This window comes from Capricornis sumatraensis, chromosome 7 (assembly GCF_032405125.1).
Source record: "Capricornis sumatraensis isolate serow.1 chromosome 7, serow.2, whole genome shotgun sequence".
Lineage (NCBI taxonomy): Eukaryota > Metazoa > Chordata > Mammalia > Artiodactyla > Bovidae > Capricornis > Capricornis sumatraensis.
Genome location: NC_091075.1, coordinates 116,477,165 through 116,496,157, shown reverse-complemented (window position 1 = coordinate 116,496,157; position 18,993 = coordinate 116,477,165). Strand labels below are relative to the sequence as shown.

At 60.0% G+C, this 18,993-nt stretch overlaps 1 protein-coding gene across 1 annotated transcript in view; it reads left to right on the top strand.

Moving 5' to 3' along the window:
- The window catches only part of ABLIM2 (actin binding LIM protein family member 2), a 107,785-nt gene that overhangs the window by 27,363 nt on the left and 61,429 nt on the right, over nucleotides 1-18,993 (top strand). Inside the window, exons 7-8 of the mRNA XM_068975420.1 lie at nucleotides 3,870-3,928; nucleotides 11,844-11,921. Of these exons, the coding sequence (XP_068831521.1) occupies nucleotides 3,870-3,928; nucleotides 11,844-11,921 (137 nt within the window). The remainder of the gene's footprint in view (nucleotides 1-3,869; nucleotides 3,929-11,843; nucleotides 11,922-18,993) is intronic.

Sequence of the window (18,993 nt, the reverse complement as noted above, 5' to 3'; positions counted from 1 at the left end):
AAGTCCCTGTGCCCCCCGGCTAAGGCAGCTCAGCAGGATTCTCGCTGGGCCTGGGTTCGCAGGCTGAAGGCCTTCCCTGAGGGGCCTGGCAGGGGATGGTGGGATGCCAAGACCCCTCCCCTGCCCCCCACCGCAGTCACAGCGTCTTTTCTGTCTCTTGACCCTGGAGGCGAGCTGAGCGGGCTGCACAGTGTCCCCCAGATGGGCCGTGGGATGACCTCACCCGGGGACCATGTGTCACACAGGCCTGCCTTTCTGAGACAAGCTCGGGGGCTGACGTCAGCCGGGACGGCCTGGTCCCCAGTGTCCCCTCTTGTTCTTTAGTCTTGAGAGCTTATCAAAGGGGTCCTTTGGGCCCCTCCCAGCTGTGCCAGGATGTCTTGGGTGGGGAGGAAGCCCCCTGCAGCCAGAGGCGCCCACCCCCCACCACGACCGCTTTCGGGACGTGCTGACACCACGAACGGAAGCTCGGGACACGAGCTCGCCATCGAGGGGACCCGGTCTCTGGACAAAGACGCTCTTCACGGCTCTGGGCTGAGGCCAGCTCGCCGTTCCTAAAGCTGGACCTGCCCTGACCTCCTGTGGGGTGTCAAAGCCCGTCCCCCCACCTCCCGTCTCCCAGTCTGTGTCCTGACGGTGCAGACCCACCTGGTGGTATTCACGCCTGCTCCACGGAGCACGGGAGTCGCACGGTGAGGCCCCCGCCCTGTATGGACACCATGAGACCCGCTGCCTGCCTGGTCCACCTGCGTGCTGGGCTCCAGGAGGGTTTGTTTGATGGATGAATCCTGAGCAGTAAAAGCTCAGAGGAGCAGGGTCACGAAGGCTCTGGCCTCTGAGGGAGATGAGGCAGCCCCCCACCAAACTCCCACCAAATACCAGCCCCGCCTCCCAGCCCTGGACGCACCTGCCTGTCTGCAGACTCGGTACCCACAGGGGAAGAAGGTTGGCACTCTCTCATTATCAGGGGTGGTTGTTACGTTTGTCACTCAGTTGTGTCCAGCTCTTTCGCAGCCCTATGGACTGTAGCCCGCCAGGCTCCTCTGTCCCTGAGATTCTCCAGGCAAGAATACCGGAGTGGGTTGCCATTCCCTCCTCCCAGGGGATCTTCTTGGATCAGGGATTGAATTCGAGTCTTCTTAGCAGGTGGATTCTTTACCACTGAGCCACGAGGGAAGCCCAATTATCAGGGGTACCCAGATTAAAATAGATTAGATGCTATTTTCCCCATTGGATCAACAAAGGTAAAAACGACAGACATATCCCACTATTTGGAGAATTGGAGTAGACGGACCTCTTACCAGGCTGATGGAGCGAAAATTGTGAAATTGCCAAAATGCCTCACAAGCCTTAAAAATACCCAGACTCTCTGAGCCAGGAGGACCCACTTTTAGGAAGCCTTCAAGCCAGTAAGAGAGACGAAGTGGAATTTGTGTTTCATGGAGTTCCCATGACTTTATTAAGAAATAAAATGTTGGAAATAACGGTCAGGGAGCAGATAAAGAGATTCCTATTGATCCTTACGAAGGAATATTATGCAGCCCTTAAAAGTTACACTTTTGGTATTTGCTTATGTGGAGGACCACTAAGACATTTTAAAGCAAAACTCACAGAACACAAAGCTGTGTGAACGTCGTGTTTCGTGCGCGTACGCGCTGGACGGCAGCGAGTGGGAGGCGACAGATGACTCCCATTTTCTTGCTTATTCCTTTAAGGTCTTGGTTAAATTTTAATAAAAATTTAAAAAATAGGAAGTCCTAGTACCAGGACTTCCCTGGTGGGTCCAGCGACTAAGACTCCTCACTGCCAGTGCAGGGGGCCTGGGTTCGATCTCTGCTCAGGGAACTAGGTCCCACGTGTTGCAGCTAAGGATCCTGCATGCTGTAACCAAGACTTGGGACAGCCAAATAAGTACATTTTTTTTTTTAAAAAGAACATCTATTACCTTTGCAATCATAAACAATATATTTTTTTAATAAAAGCTCTCACACACCAATCAATTCCCTGTCTCTCTGGGAGCTCCAGGTTGGTGTAGGTGCTTTTCCAGCGAAGGGCAGAAATGAGCTCCCTCCACAAGGGTTAACGCGCGTGACCTAGAGGTTTTGCAGGCAGAAACGGGCTGCAGCTCCGTCCTGCCCCAGGTTTAAGCCCCCACGTCGAGTCAGGCCCCCCACTACGTCTGCTCTGTGTGGCCTTCCGGGGGGCCTGAGAGTGGTGTGGACACAGCTCCCGTCTCCAAGGGGACGTGGGCTGGCCTGGCACCAGAGGGCGGAAACCTTCCCCGGCAGAGGGCTGTGTGAGTGGGGTGTGGGTGGGTGGGGGCCACAGGGGGTCCGGCTGAGGTTCAGTGAGGGAGGAAGAGGGTTTCCGGACCCTGAAGTTATTACCCTTGCTTCATCGTGTGAAGTTCTCCCAGTGGCCTGCTGAGGTAGGATTATTGTTGGCCCCGAGTGAACGTGGGAAAAGCCTGAGGTCTGGGGAGGTCGAGTTTGAATTAGAGAAGAGCAGGACCCTTGGGTGGGGAGCGGGGAGGGCGCTGGTGGTAAAGAACGCGCCTGCCAGTGCAGGAGACACAAGAGATACACCTTCGATCTCCTGGAGGAGGGCACGGCAACCCACCCAGTGTTCTTGCCTGGAGAATCCTGCATGCTGTAACCAAGACTAGGGACAGCCAAATAAGTACATTTTTTTTTTTTTAAAAAAAGAACATCTATTACCTTTGCAATCATAAACAATAGGAGGAGCCTGGCGGGCTATGCTCCAGAGAGGCAGACACGACTGAAGCAACTTAGCACACACGCAGGGCCCTCGGGGCCCTGGGGGACCTGTGACCTTAATGGTGGGGCCAGCTGGGTGGGGCTGGCATGACCGAGACAGCTCAGATACCCTGGGAAGCAGTGAGGGGCTGGGCCTCCAGCCCACAGTCCCACTCTCCAGCCCACACCTCAGGTTCCCACCTGAGGTCCTCCTTCCTGCTTTCCAGCTGAGAGCCCCGCCCCAAAGCCCTCACCCCCCATTCAGATCGCGCCCAGCTCCACCCTCCACTGTGCCCATGGCTGGGCTTGGCCCCTGCCCACCTCATGGAGAGGAGCAGCGCCCTTTATCTGCTGCCTCAATTATCTGGGTCTGAGGAGAAGCCACCCCCAGAGCGCTCCTCGAAAGCCTCCTCTGGGAGCTGGGGACCCGAGGGGCCCTGTGGGAGCGCTGGCTCATGGCGATGCGCTAGCTGTTTATTCCATGTCGCCAGTGGGACTGTGAGCCCCAGAGCCCCGAGAGCCGCAGACCCAGGAACAACCCGAGACTCGGCACAGAGGAGGGCGGTGGGGCCCCAGTGTGATCATCACAGAGGAGGGTGGTGGGGCCCCAGTGTGATCATCACAGAGGAGGCGGTGTGGTCCCAGTGTGATCATCACAGAGGAGGGCGGTGTGGTCCCAGTGTGATCATCACAGAGGAGGCAGTGTGGTCCCCGGCACAGAGGAGGGCAGTGGGGCCCCAGTGTGATCATCACAGAGGAGGGCGGTGGGGCCCCAGTGTGATCAGCACAGAGGAGGGCGGTGGGGCCCCAGTGTGATCAGCACAGAGGAGGCCTGTGGCGCCCCCGTGTGATCATCACAAAGGAGGGCGGTAGGGCCCCAGTGTGATCATCACAGAGGAGGCCTGTGGGGACCCCGTGTGACTCAGCACAGGGAAGGGTGGTTGGTTCCCAGTGTGACTCAGCACAGAGGAGGTTCGTGGGGTCTCAGTGTGACTCGGCAGAGAAGAGCGTGGTGGGATCCTAGTGTGGACACCGACCCCCTCCTCCTGACCCTCACATAGCCCCACCTCTGGGAGTCCAGACTAACTCTTCCTCCTGGCCATCTGTCCGCAGGCTCTTCCATTTGGCACCCAGCATGTCGACAAGCAGCCAGAACTGAAGACAAAAACAAGGTTGGTGGAAGTCAGTCTCTTCGATGCCCTTTCCCCAGCTTCCGAGCTACATCACACAGTTGAGGCGGCTCAGTGGTTAGTCCTAATGGGCCATGGGGCAGGTGGCCCGAGGCCCGCAAGTGTCCAGGTAGAAAGAGCAGACCAGCTGCTGGCCAGCCAGCCCGGGGGCTCCCTGCCCTGGCCCTCCTTTGTTCAGTGGACGCCGATGGCTGTGAAAGTTCAGGGACCACTGAAAAGTTAGCACCTCTCCTGAGTCCCCAAGAACGTCCATGCCTCTGACGCCAACAGCTGCTTCTCAGCGTCTCCCCAACTGCCCTCAGGTTCAAAAACAAGTAAGAAGGACTCAGTGAGAAGTGTCGCAGCCCGGTTAAGAGGGTGGAGTGGACTCAGCCCAGCGTGAGGCAGGGTCCCGGGGGGAGGCCTGGACCCAGGCTGCCACCGTCCTCGCCTGGTGGAGTCCGGATTCCGCACCTCCCAGCGCTGGCACACACCAGGCGTTACCAACCACGGAAGCCCCGAGATCTTACCGGGGCTCCGTTAGTCGGTTGACTGGCCTGTTGATTGATTGCCCCGTGTGGTTGCTTTCACTCTCCTGGTGACATCACCCAGGACCGCCAGCATCTCAGGGCTGGTCTTTCTGGCATGGCTTGCCCCACCCTGAGACCTTAGGGGTGTGGTGAGCACCCTCCCCCCGAACAGAGAGCTCCAACCAGGTGTGACACCGATCACCTTCCAGAAGCAGGGCAGGACCTGTGTCGAGGCCAGGCCAGCCCTCCCCTCTGGGCCAAGGGAGACTCCTCATCCTGCAGAGGCCCTGCTGGGGTGCCCGGCCGGAGGTGCCATGTGAGGGAGGGGGCCGGCCCGCCCCGGGACCCTCCTGGGCTGGTGTCCCCAAGAGAGACAGAAATCAGTGCCCCGACAAGCAAGTGATGCAACAGGCTGGCAGGGCCGGAGAGCAGGGGAAGGACCAACTTTCATGGAGATGGTGACGGTGGGGACATGGAGGGGGTCCTCCAGAGGAATCAAGTGGGAGCAGAACCCTGAAGAAGGGTGGGGGGTCCCAGGCAGGGCTGGGGGCTCAGGCAGAGGCCCCGGGGCAGGACAGGCAAGCTCCCTTTCGCTGGGGCGGTCAGCAGGGCAGGGGTGCTCCGCCCGCACCTGCAGAGACACGATCCTCCCACCAGGGCTGCCCTCTCGTGCCTGGCACCCTGCCTCCCAGCAAACGCATCCTGTGGGCTCTCAGATCTGCCTAGAATGTCATCCCCTGAAACCTCACAGACGCCTCCACTCGGAGCCTCCTCACCGGGCTCCAGGCGCCTCCATCCTGAACCGCCTGGCCCCGGCCCAAGCCCTGGCCGATGACAGAGAAGTGTTTGCGGGATGAAGGGAGCAAGTGAATCTGGGTGAACTGCAGCTCAGGGCGCCAGCCCCCCAGGCCCCTCAAGGGGAGGTGTGGCAGCCAGCTTTGCTCTGGCAGGGACCACCCCCACCCCTGCACGACCTCCGCTGGGATCCACACCCTGAAGACCCCGGGAGCGAGTGCACCCGTCCCCACCCCAGGGGGTGAGTCGTGTGTGACCCACAGAACTCCTGGCCTCGTTCCAGCGACCCCTGGGCTCCCACGCCCGCCCCCATGCAGGGTGCCCAGGCCTCGCCAAGACTTTGAAAGTCGCCAAACAGGCTACGGGTGAGCCACTGGGCAGATGGGCCCTTGAAGACCCTGGTGACTCAAATGCCCCATAGCAGGGGCGGTTCTGCATCCGGACTTGGAAACGACAGCTGGGGGACTGCAGGGTGGCCGACGTGCCTGCGGGAAATCAAGCGGGGTGTGCGGAGTCACTGCAAGAGCTGGGACCCAGGCCTCCTTTTGGGGGGAGCGAAGGGCTTGCTTTGCTAGTGGCAGCTCCAGGTCTGGAGGTCAAGCTGAATGGCGGCGGCGGTGGGGAGAGGGGCGGCGAGGGGAGGGGCGGTCCCTGGGAGGGGCGGTCCCTGGGTGGGGGTGGGGAGGGTCTGAGTGGAGTGGAGGCTGGAGAGTGAGGCAGGGCCCCAGGACGAGCGTGGGAGGCAGACTGCTCTAGGAGGGGTGATTCTCAGTGCCCCCCCGAGGGTCTCCGGCACCTGCGTGCATCAGAAGGAGACCACTGCCCCGAGGAACTCGGGCCCGGAACGATAGGAGCAGAGCTCTGCTGTTGGGGGCACTCTGCTGTTTGCTGGGGATGCTGGCTCTGCTCATTGAGTCCTTTAGTGACACTTCCACTGTGGGAGTGAGGGGGTCCAGGGATGCCTCAGCCATGGGGAGTGGGTGGGGCCCGAGCGGAAACCGTCCCCTGAGCCAGCAGAGGCGGTGGTGCTCAGGGCTGGGAATTTGCGGCGTAGGGGCTGGTTCGGAGATCCACCCTCATGAACGTTGTCCTAGGAGATGGGATGGGTCGCTGCTGGTGGAGGGGCCCCTTCTCCTCGTGTGGGCCCCTCAGGGAGGGTGGGACCCAGCAGTTCAACAGACGCTCGCCAAGCCCGTTCTGAAAGAAGTCAGCAGAGGGAAAGACTCCTTTTTCCTCTAGCTGTTGATCTCAGTGGGCCTGGAAGCCTCTGCTTTTCATGGCTCCACCCCTTCATGAGTCATTCATTCAGCACACCTTCAGCGAGAGTCTGGCTGGGCCAAGCCTGGTTCTCAGTCTGGGGCGCCAAGGTGACTGTCACAAGTCCTGGCCCGCAGCTGCTGCTGTTCGGAGGAGCAGGGGACTTATCTGCAGGTCGCGTCTGAGGGCCATGGGGACCATCCCACTATACCCGGCGTGGCGTGAGGGCCTGGGGAAGGTGGCCTTGGGCCAGGGCGGGAGGGCTCCATGGAGGAGGACAAAGTGCCCAGGGTCCTCCGTGCCCTGCGCCTCCTCTAACCAAGTCAGGGGGACCAGCGCCAACCCTGGATGCTGGACCCACTCACTGTTGAGCTGGCGTCAGGGCCTGCAGGGAACCCAGCGGGCCTGGAGGTGGCAGGCGTGTCTGCTCTCAGCCTGGAGCCCCCGCCCTGGATGACCGTGGGCCACTGGCCCAGCCGGAAGGAGGCCCTCTGGGTGCTGGAGGCTAGCAGGTCAGGGCAGAAAGAAGGACCATTGTCTCGGGGACCGGTCATGGCCGCAGAGTTGGCTTCCGGAGCTCGTCTCCACAGATGCTTCGGGAACATTGAGGGCAGAGGCCGGCAGCCTGGGGACAGCTGTCCCTCATATCCGGTGACAGGATCCAGGCCCTGGTCATGCCCTGCGTGTCCCTTGATTCACCCTCCCCACCCCTGCCCCTCAGAGCCTCTTCCGTCTTGCCTGAGAAATGAGACTAAATGCTGGGCAGGCCAGGCAGCAAGTGGACAGGGCAGTGGGTGGATGGGGCAGTCGGTGTGCAGGGCAGTTGGTGGGCAGAGCAGCGGGTGGACAGGGAGGGCATAGATGACTTTCCCGGTCACTCGGGCCCGTGGAGACAGCTCTCCCAGCCAGCTGACCGCCCCTGGCCTGCGCGGCAGGAGAGAGCCGTGTTTTTCTGTAGGGTGTGTTGAGTGGGAGCCAGCTAAGGAGCATGAACCTGCTGGACCTGGTCAGCTCTGAGTCAGCCTGGCGGAGTCGGCTCGGCGGCCGTCAGCCCGGGCAATACTGCAGAGGTGGCATCACTCTCTGAGTCCAGCCTCTGGGCAGAGGTGGCTCTGCTGTAACCTGGCAACCCAGATGAGAGCTAAGTTGCCCATCTGGAGGGGTGCTCAGCAGTCAGCTAACTAGGCATGCCAGGCCCAGTGGGTTCCAGGACTGCCGTCCAGCCCCCGAGGCCAGCTCCGGGGTCCCTGCGAGCGAGCCAGGAGAGGGAGAGCAGCCCTTCCTCACTCCTGGAAGATCCCTGACTGTGTGCCCCCCCGGGGGGAGGGCTGCCCCTCAGGACAAGGATGCACGTCTGCCGAGGGTGCCTGGGGGGGTCCCGTGGAAGGCTGTGGTCCTAACAGCTCATCCCGGGTGCCTCGTTGGGCGTCGGATCGTACCGTCTTTCAGCACATGGTCCCCGAGAACCTGCTGTGCGTTCCAGGCTGGGCGCCAGGAACACAGAGGTGAATGAGGGTCCCTGCCCTACAGCGTCTGGCTGGGGAGAGACGCATGGGCCAGCTCCAGGGTGCAGGATGCTTGCCTGCCAGGCAGGGAGGGACAGGGCTGGCTGGATGGGCCTGGCCGGCGGGGTTGGGGGAGAGCCTGGCTTCCTGGAGCCAGGGCTTGGCAGGTGTGCGGAAGGGTGGGTCACAGGGGCCAGCCCTGCTCTGGGTGTGGGGTCCGAGTCTGAGGAACTGTGAACAGGCAGGCAGGGATCGAAGGAGGTTTCAGAGCCGTGGGAAGGGGCGGCCCTATGTCTGCTGAGTAGCTGGAGAGGCCTTGGTGCATGGAGAAGGTGGTCGGGACAGGGCCAGCCTGGCGGCTCCTGCTCCGGTGGGACCAGAGGGAGCCTGGATGGGAGGGCTGGTCTCCCCCAGGCTGCGGCTGTCTGTGGGCACACCTACCCTGGGGGCACACGGAGGTCCTGGCTGCTTACTGCGGGGCTGGGGGGGCACCCAGAGGAGGAAGCCAGAGCCCCTGCACTGACTGTGGGGCTGCTGAACAGAGAGAAGCCAGGCTTGGTGAAGCTGCCCCGGGGGCCCGAACACAAGGACGGAGAGACTGACCCCGAGCGAGGCTGTTCTAGCGGCATTCGCAGCGGCCGCCGGGGTGGGAGAGCCAGACCCGCTGTTGGAGCCTCTGTGGCCTTGGGCCAACCACCGGCCCGCTCGGAGCCTCAGCCCCTCGGCTTTAACGTGGAGACGAGCGGGCACTGACCTCCCTCTGTGTGTCCAAGTAGCTTGTGTCTGACCTTAATGAGAGCCAGGCACCCCTCGACCCTGTTGTGAGACGGTGCTCCCTGGGGCTGGGCTGGGTGGACAGGGCTGGACGACTGCCTGGCCTTGGGTGGGTGTGAACAGCACCCCGGAGAACGCAGCTGGGTGCTGGGTTTGGTTGTGAGGCTCCTTTGGGCTAGTTGGAGGCAGGGTAGAGAGAAGGTGAGAGACGGCCCAGGTCTCCTGATTCTGGGGGAACCGCCTGGACTCAGCCCCCTTCCATCTGGGCTCCCTAACCTGGAGGACGTTGCGGGGGTGGGGGCGCTGCTCCTCTCCCCGCCCTCGCTTTTCCTGGGCCGGGAACCGGGGTACAGAGACGGGGGTCACCGTGTAGCTGCTCAGCTGCCTGCTCGGGACCCTGAAACGTGCAGGAGAAAGCCGGACCCTCTTGCTGCCGTGCAAACAGCCCAAGCCCCCTTCCACTGGGGTCGTGGTGGCAGTAACCACGGTGCTGCCCTGACAATGCCAGGGAGCGCCCCTCGAGGCCCTCTGCTGTCGCTCTCAGCTCGGCACTGTCTTCTGAAACACCCAGTGTTGGTCGGCTTTGTGAAGAAGGAACTTCCTGTCGTGAGCTGGAATCAACTGAACTGAGATAAAAGCAAGAGTGACTCACCAGAGCCAAGTCCTTAGCAGGCTGCGCGTCTGAGTCCTCAGCAACGGAAAGAGCCTTCCAGGCAGGCTTTTCCACTTCACAGAGAAGGAAGCTGAGCGTCAAAGGTTTTTCTCAGATGTGCCAAACTCACAGGCACAGCATTTTTGCCTAGCAAAACGGGCCACCTGGCCGCTGGGACAGCAGTAAAACACAGACCCTGTGTTTCCCGCCTCGCACGGCGTGTCTCCCTTGAAACTGCAGCACGTGATGTGTGTCTTCCTGGGGGTGGCCGAGCCTCAGGGGTTGGGCTGAGCTTCTCGAGGGACCTCAGCCTCTTGCCGACCTTTGCGAGCCCATGGTCCGAGGGGACAGGCAGATTCCTGAGTTGATGCCCCATCCCGTGTGTGCAGCCGGGCCGTGGGGCCTCACAGAGGATGCCAGGGTGATGCCTGGGGTAAGGAGGCGGCTGGACCGGCTGGCGAGTGACCGAGCATGGCGATTCCGCGGAGCTTCACGCCCTGCCCTTCTCTTTCCTTTCCAGATGCAGACCCAGGTTTCCCACCAGGCTTTTCCGGGTGCCACCCCCTACACCTGTCAGGTTTGCCCCTGTCGCCGCCTATCGGGCTCTCGTCTGGTCCTGGTGTCGTCCCGTCCCCGCTGGTGTTGTGCTGAGTGTAGGAGGCGCTGGGGGTCATCTCCCCGGAGGGGAGGAGGGCGCGCTCCATGGCAGGCGTCTTTGTTCAGTCGTGTCCAACTCTTTTCAACCCCGTGGACTGCCGCACGCCAGGCTTCCCTGTCTTTCCCTAGTGCCCAGAGCTTGCTCAAACTCATGTCCATCGAGTCACTGATGCCATCCAACCATCTCATCCTCTGTTGTCCCCTTCTCCTCCTGCCCTCAATCTTTCCCAGCATCAGGGTCTTTTCCAATGAGTTGGCTCTTCACATCAGGTGGCCAAAGTATTGGAGTTTCAGCTTCAGCATCAGTCCTTCCAGTGAATATTCAGGACTGATTTCCTTTAGGATGGACTGGTTGGATGTCATTGCAGTCCAAGGGACTCTCTAGAGTCTTCTCCAGGTGTTAGCCACACCAGATGCGCTTAAACAGCGAACGGAACTGTCCTCTCTCAGCTCTGGAGGCTGCAGCTCCAGGGCCCGCCGGCCTCACCTCCGGGCGTGTGGCCGGCCTCACCTCCGGGCGTGTGGGCAGCCTCGCCTCCCTGTGTCTCACCCATCACCCGTCTGTGCCCTAGCCTCCTCTTCTCATGAGGAAGACAGTCAGATCCAGGCCTGTCCTGAAGACTCCATTTAAACCTAATTACGTCTCCAAACACAGTCATGTTCTGGGGTCCTGGGGTGTGGGCTTCAACCCATGAGCTTTGGAGGGGAGTGGTTCAGTTCACGATACGGCCCCTCCGAGGCTCCCGATGGGAGGTGTGGACCACTGTGAGGGGCTGGACAGGACTCCAGGGGTGAGGGGGGGCCTGTTTAGAAAACGAGAGAGGAGTTGGACCTCCCTGGCCTTCTGTGGTTAGGACTCCACACTTCCACTGCAGGAGGCACGCAAACCCTGTGGCCTGGCCAAATAAAAAAGCAGAACACGGGAGGAGCCGTGAGTGGGGGGCGGGAAGCGGGAGCCCGTTCGTGGAGACGGGTTTCATTCGGATGAGGCGAGTAGCGGGGCTGGAAAGCTAGGAGGCTGGGTGGTCCTGGCCAGCCAGAGGGCTAGACCAGGAGAGAGTCCAGGAGCTGCCAGGTCATGCCCGGCAGGCGGGGATGGACTTGGGTGCAGAGAGGGGGGCTGGAGCTGGAGGAACACAGGGTCGTCACGGTGGTGGAGGGCCTGACCCAGCAGAGCAGAGGAGATGGATGGTTGTGGGGTCTGTCACCTCCGGGGTGTGGACGTCATGGTCAGAGATGAGCGAGGAGGGCTGGGGGATGGTCCCCAGACGCATGCGAGGAGCAGGTTCCAGACGGGACGGCCAGACAGCGGCCAACAGAGGCGGGGCTGGAGGTGCTGCAGCGCGCCCCCCGGAATTGACGCGGAGAATCCGCTCCCCGAGCGCCTCAATCCTGCTTTTGCCGGCGGGGCGTGCAGAATCCCTGAAAACGCATCATCGCTTGCTCTCACCCTCCAAATAGAAAGATCATTTCAGCGACGGGAAAGCTTCGTGGTCGCGGAGCGAGTCCATCCTGCCCTGGGAGCACACGGCCCCTTTGCTGGCGGCCAGGGTCACCCGCTGTGTCTCCCGGTTACAGCTTCCTTGTCGTTCATCCAAGCCTGCGTGTTTATTTTTCCACCTGCCCATAGAAAGGGTCTCGTGAGCTCCAGCGTTTCTGCTGGCGCTTGGCTTGCTATAGTTGCCTCCGGAAGGTTCTCTGCGTCAACAGAGCCTGCTTCAGCTTCTCCCTGTCTCCTCGTCTCCTAGGAAACCAGGACTTCCTCAGAGAGCATCATTTCTGTACCTGCTTCCAGCACCTCAGGGTCTCCGAGCCGCGTGATTTATGTAAGTCGGATTCTCTGTGGAGGGGGAGGAGACCAGGGGCCTGGGGTCCTTGCTGAGTGTGCCCTCGGGGGCACGGGGCATGGGGCCGTGGGAGAGATTGGCACAGGCTCTGAGGCTGACTTGGGGCCTCCTGCGTGGATGTGTTGTGTGACCGCGGCTGCCCCGGAATGTGGCGTCCGGCGTGCAGAGAGGTGTGCTCACGGCCGTGGTTTACAGCTGTGCCGGTGAGGACACCTGCCTGCACCCCGCAGCCAGGACTCGCCTGAACACACAGCGCTCGCCAGCCACGGTGCAGACCCGTGCCTGTGGGTGTGGAAAGTTCCTGACGTGTCTCTCGAAGGAGCGTGTGAAGGATGACATGCGTTCCGTGATCCCATTCTCATTTATGTGTGTGTGTATTTGTGTGCACGTATGTGTATTGTGTGTATTTGAGTGTGTGTGTATGTAGGCATGTGTGTGCGCACATGTATGGATGGATATGTGTGTGAGTGTGTCTACATGCGTGCGTGTGTGTGTCCGTGTGTGTACGGGTATGGATATTGTGTGTGTGGGTGTGTGTCTCTGTGTGTCTGTGCACATACAAGTCTAAACACAATTGAGAACATTTTAACTAATTATTGACAGCAATTACCTCTGGGTGGTGGCTTTAGAAATGGAAGGTGACTGTTATAATTACTTGCTGGTTTGCTAGTCTAAAGAGCCTGTGCTGTGGGGAGGGAATGGGAAAGCGGGGTGAGCCCTGGACTGCAGGCTGGTCAGCCCGGCTTCACCCCTGCAGGCTGGTCGGCCAGGACGAGTCTCCTCTCCCATTCCCCCCACTCACGGCCAGAGCCTGGTCTTTCTCTAACACGATGGAGATCGGATTCCCTCCTCTCGACACTTCTTTTCAGCCCCCGGCACTCTCACTCTGGTTGGACACAGGGCCGTTCCTGCTCTAATGATAAGAGCCCAGGTTGTAGTCTGTAGAGTGAGTAGCCGGATGACCCTGGGCAGCTGCAGACTCAGAGGTTCAGAAAGACGGCCTGATGTCACCAGGCCAGCTGTGTGCCCTCGGGCAAGGCGTTAGCCTCTCTGAGCCTCTGGGAGCTCACCCATACCTGGGGGCCCACAGCACCTGCTTCCCAGGGCCACGGAGGGCCTGAGTGGGAGGCCCTGGGCATAGCCCTGAGCCCAGAGCGGGGCCCCAGGAAGCGCTCACTGGAGTTACTGTTGTGACATCGGTGCTTGTCTGTGGGGCTGCCGTACCGAGTGCCCAAACCAGGGGGGCTCAACCACAGAGACGTACCTTCTCACCGTCCCGCAGCCTGGGAGTCCGAGTCACAGGGTCGGTTCCCTGCAAGGCCCGTCTCCTGGGCGTGTGGATGGCCGTCTTCTCTGCATGTCCTCACGTGGTTGTCCCTCTGTGCACGTCTGTCCTGACCTGCTCGTCACAGGAGGACCCCCAGGGTGCTGGCTCAGGGGCCCCCACCCTGCTGACCTCGGTTCACTTTAACCACCCCTTTAAAGGTCACTATCACCAAATACATATTCTGTAGTGCTGGGGGTTAGCGATTCCATGAAAAAAGGAGGAGGACGCGATCCACCCCAAATGCCGTCATCATCAGGACCAGTGGTAGCGACTGTTACCATTTGAACGAGATCGCGTTCATGGCACACTGAGTGTGGCCCTGTTCACAGATGGCAGCTACTGTCAGTAACTGCTCGTTGCTGTCGTTCAGTCTGATTCTTTGTGACCTCGTGGACTGTAGCCCACCAGGCTTCCCTCTCCCTCACCATCTCCCGGGATTTGCTCAAACTCACGTCATCGAGTTGGTGATGCCATCCAACCAGCTCATCCTGTCACCCCCTCCTCCCCCTGCCTTCCATCTTCCCCAGCATCAGGGTCTTTTCCAATGAGTCAGCTCTTTGCATGAGGTGGCCAAAGTATTGGAGCTTCAGCATCAGTCTTTCTAATGAATATTCATTAGGATGAATATTTTAGGATGGACTGGTTAACCATGATTATGTTTTGAACAAGTTGCTGTTTGTAAGGGGCTTTCCAACCAGTCCATTCTAAAGGAGATCAGTCCTGGGTGTTCACTGGAAGGACTGACGTTGAAGCTGAAATTCCAGTACTTTGGCCACTTCATGCAAAGAGTTGACTTGTTGGAAAAGACCCTCATGCTGGGAGGGATTGGGGGCAGGAGGAGAAGGGGACGACAGAGGATAGAATGGCTGGATGGCATCACCGACTTGACGGACATGAGTCTGAGTGAACTCCGGGAGTTGGTGATGGACAGGGAGGCCTGGCGTGCTGCGATTCACGGGGTCGCAAAGAGTCGGACACGACTGAGTGACTGAACTGAACTGAAGGGACTTGAGTACAGTGCTGACGTAAAACAGTGGCGTCAGCAAGGACGTTGGTCTCCGCAGTCCCTGTTACTTTAAAGATCTCGCAGTAGTAAGCAGTAGAGCTAGCTTTGAGACTAGGTCTTCTCACCCCAAAGCTTGGGTTCTGCTCAGGAAAGCCCGTTGCTCAGGGCTGAAAGCCTTCTTCACCAGGCTGTTTTCAGCACAGCCACGGCCATGCCCCCTAGGCCAGGTCCCCTGACGTCCCTACCCTTGGGCAACAGGAGTTTGCCGAGGGTGATGGTGGGCCGAGAAGGTCCCCACCATCTGGGCGTGCCTTCAGCCGAAGTGGATTCTACCTGGTCACACCATCCCAGCTGAGACAGGCTTCTTGCTCGGCTAATACCCATGCACCAGGGTTTAAAACAGAAGGCCTCCAGAGGGCTCATTGAACCCAGACTCCTGAGTCTGAAACACCTGCTCTCAGCTGACACAGCTGAGGTGCCTTGAGTACCAGGTAACAAGGCCCACGCCTGCTGCCGCCTCCAGCTCTCGGCATCCCACTTTTCAGATGTAGCTCAGAGAGGGGCAGAAGCCAGTCTGTCCCAGCCTCTGAGTCAGGGAGCCGCCATCCAAGGACACCCGGGCATTTCCAACACATGGACTCCCAGCACTGTGGCCGGTGCCCGGCCTGGATCCCCGACCCCTGCCCCGCCGCCTTCCCTCCCAGGTCAGGGCTGGTGTCGGCTCCGGTCAGCGGTGCGCCCCTGCAGTTCCTTCACCAAGGAGACGGGAGTCCAGTCAAGCACGCCTCCTCGGGCTCGCTCCTGCTCGTCTTCCCGCTCCCGCTGGTGTCTGCTCCCACCCTCCTGTGGTCCTGACTCTGCTCGGTGCTGGGCACACTCAGGACCTCAGGGCAGGGGCCTCGATCCACGCCCCAGCCCAGTGAGCTTTAAAGGGCGCCGGCCACCCCATCCTGCAGCACCTGCTGTCATTAAATGCAGCCTCCCCACCCTCCTCCTTCCCCCATTCAGGAAGAGATCGCTTCCCCCTTGAGGTCTGCGTGTGCAGGAATGGGGCGGAATTCATCGTGCGCTGTGGCTAACCTCTTCCCCATGGGCTGTGAGTGCCTGGCAGGCAGAGGTCATGCCTCATTCATGCTAGTATGTTTACAGGATAAAACATGGGCACAGTGTGTGTGTGTAATTCAATCGTGTCCGACTCTTTGCAACCCCATGGACTGTAGCCCGCCAGGCTCCTTTGTCCATGGGATTCTCCAGGCAAGAATACTGGAGTGCGTTGCCATTTCCTCCTCCAGGGGATCTTCCCGACGCAGGGATTGAACCCGAGTCACCTGCATTGCAGGCAGATTCTTTACCATCTGAGCCACCAGGGAAGCTCAATAAATGGTGGGTTTTTAAAAAAGTAATCTTTTCACTGCTTTTTTCTTTATTACAAAGGTAACCCACATTTATTAGGGAAGAACAGTGATTGGTATAGAGACAAACATGAATACCATTTATAGTCCTCCCAGCCAGAGTAGCCCATGTTTATATGTTGAAGTACACGCTTTTGGTCTCTTTCTCTCCGTGTGCGTGTATTTTCTTTCTTTCTTTTTTACAAAACGAAGTCACAGGGGCTATATTGTTTTGCACCCTTTCTTCCCCAGCCAGTAAAGCAGTGAGTGGCGTAGTGTACAAGTGCATCATCAGACTGTATTATCGGCAGGATTATATTACAGCTGTAACGTCGTATATGGCCACATCCTAGGGGCTTCCCAGGTGGCGTCAGTGGTAAAGAATCCATCTGCCAGTTCGGGAGACATAAGAGATGTGGGTTCGATCCCTGGATCAGGAAGATCCCCTGGAGGAGGGCGTGACCACCCACTCCAGCATTCTCGCCCAGAGAATCCCATGGACAGAGGAGCCTGGTGGGCTACAGTCCACAGGGTCGCAGAGAGTTGGACACGGCTGAGTGACTTAGCACACACGTGTGCTGGATACAGTGTAGGGAGGAGAAAGCGGGGGAAAAACACTCGCAGACGCACACAGCCCAGTGGCCTTCCGCCAATGGGAGGGCATAGCCCGTTGTCACGGCAACCACCCCAGGACCTGGATGCTCGGAAATGGATGTGTGAGCCCCGCTGGCTGGTGTGGCTGTCAGGAGCCGGGAGCACTTAGCCACCTGGCTGGGCGTTGAGGGTTGGGGGCCTCTTTTTGAGCCTGGCTCATGTTGATGGCATTGTCAAGCGCTCTCTCTGATTCCTGCAGTCAGGGGCTGACCCAGGGCCAGGTGGGCCTCACTGACCATGCGTTTGGGGCTGAACAACCCAGCGGGCAGCTGAGCACTGTGATCACAGCAGGGCAGAGGGGGCAGAGTGGGTGGCCACAGCCTCCCCCAGCCCCATGGCAACGTTGCCCTTTAGGTCAAGCCGTGTGGATGTTCAGAAATCCACAGATGGCGAGGCCCAGGTGGCATTCCCATTTTCAGGGGGAGACAAAGGCCCAGAGAGTGCACCTGGCTTTGGCGAGTGCTCGATTGATTTTAGTTCAGTGCGGCATGCTTGCCCTGACCACCGTGTCATGTCAATCATGGAATTAGGGGGAGGGGCTCCATGGTGAAGCAGAGTCCTGGGTCCACAAGCCGCTAGCCTTGCGGGGAGGGGACACTGATGCACCAGCGAAGATCAGCACCTTTCCTCAAAAGAGGAAAACATCCAACCCAGACGGGAGAGAGAGAGGAAAGACTTCCTGGAGGAGAGGCCTCTGCTGACTCTGGAAGGACCAGACCATGAGCCGGGCAAAGAGGTCTGGGGAGGGTGTGTTGGAGGGAGGGATCTACGTGGTGGAGCCCTCAGGCTCTGGACGTGAGGAAGCAGTAAGGAGCTGGGTGTGGCTGGTTTCCTGGGCCAGGAAGTGAGGGGCTCCGATGAGCGGATACACAAGGCTGGACCTCCAGGGGCCTCAGTTCCAATTTCCCCAGTACAGAGAGGAGCAGCTCAGAAACGCTGATCAGGGGTCATCGTCATGACAAATGGCACACTCAGGGTTTGAACTCAGGTCTTCCGAGCGCTGCCCAGGGTTCCAAAGGGAATCACCAGAGTCTGAGACATCGGGTGTTCACTCTTTCAACCTGTGTCACAAACGGCATGTGGTACCCAATGCCTCCCGGGAGCCTAGGAGTTGGGTGGTCAGGGAAGGCTTCCTGGAGGAGGTGGGCTAGAGCTGCCAGACCTGGGAGGAAGTGGGAAAGCTGGGGCGTCGGGGCTGAGCCCGGCTCACGAGGGCACGAAGGGGAGAGATTGTACAGCAGACAGACTGGGGACATCTGCCTCCAGACATCGGAGACGGCAGTGAGGGCCATGTCACCTGTCCCGGGAGGGCTGCCGGAGGATGTGAGCTGGAGGGCGAAGGGGGCCCTGGAGCCCGAGGGACGTGGCCCGGGCAGAGAGGAGAGCTGCCGTGCGAGCACACCGCCTGCTGTGCTCCCTGGCTGTGGGACTGCGCACGTCACCTGACCTCTCTGGGCTCCGCTTCTTCCCCTGTGGAGTGGAGGTCCTGTGCGTGCCCCCCTTCGTGGGCTTGGCCCACTGCTGTCTGGGGTGGAGCACAGAGCTCATGCTGCTGCTGGGGTTTGTTGGAAGAATTGCTGGCAGGACGCCTCTCCCCGCGGCCACCCCCACACCCAGAGGCAGAGGTTAGATCTGGACTCGGGCCGTGAGGACCTTGACCAAAGCTGCCTGGGGCTGGGAGGGGGGCAGAGAGGCGGGCAGGGGCTGCGTTGACTGGACCGGGGATCCCTGAGGGAGGCTGAGGTCGAGATGAGGGTTCTCAAGAGGTTTGTGGGGTCAAGCTGAGCTAATGGGGGCAGCCCGACTGGCCAGCTCTGCCCATGACTGGCAAGGCCAGGCTGAGATTAACCCTCAGAGGGGACATGGGGGAAAGGAGGTGACTGGCGTGTCTGCTCCAGGAGGGATAGGAGACTGGGTGTCCACTCCACCAGGGACTGGGCGGTGCTGGGAGCGCACTGGGGCCGCACATCCCTTCTTCTGTGCAGATCGCAAGCTGTAAACGTTCCATGCGCACTTGCCGGGGGGGTGTGCCACGGGAACACCGGGGCTGAGTCCGGTGTTTGGGTGTGAACCTCAGCCCTTGTGAGAGCCAAGTCTCGTGGAGCTCAGCTCCCAGGCCTGTCTGGTTGCACGCCCCCAGGCAGCCCCCAGAGCCAGGAGGAGGGGCTGGTGGGCAGTGGGGCAGACCGAGCCCAGTCATGACAGTGAGCCCGCCTGTGGACCTCAGCCGAGCAGATGCGATGGTTCCAGGTGCGTCGCCACGAGTGAGAACCTCTGTGGTGACCTCCGTGGTGACCTCCGTGAGGTCACACGCCCTCGGGCTGTCACCTGTCACGTCAGGCCGTTGGCTGTGTGTAGGGAGTGCTCCAAAGCCCTGAGCGTGTGTACGAGTGGCTGGGTATGCAGGTGTGTTCATGAGTACTGGTTTGGGTGTGTGTGGTTAGTGTGTGCGAGTGTGTGGGTGCCTGCAGGTTGTGCTGGTGAGTGTGAGTGGGTGGAGTTGTGGGTGTGTCAGCGTCCCCCTCCATAGCTGTGGGCGGGCACATTCTCTGTGTGCACACGTGTATTACATGTGCAGGCCTGCATGCGTGAGCTGGGCGTTTGCATCTGTGCATACATTGAGCAGGCATTTAAATGCACGTGTGTGTGTCCTTTATGTACGTGTGTGTTTTA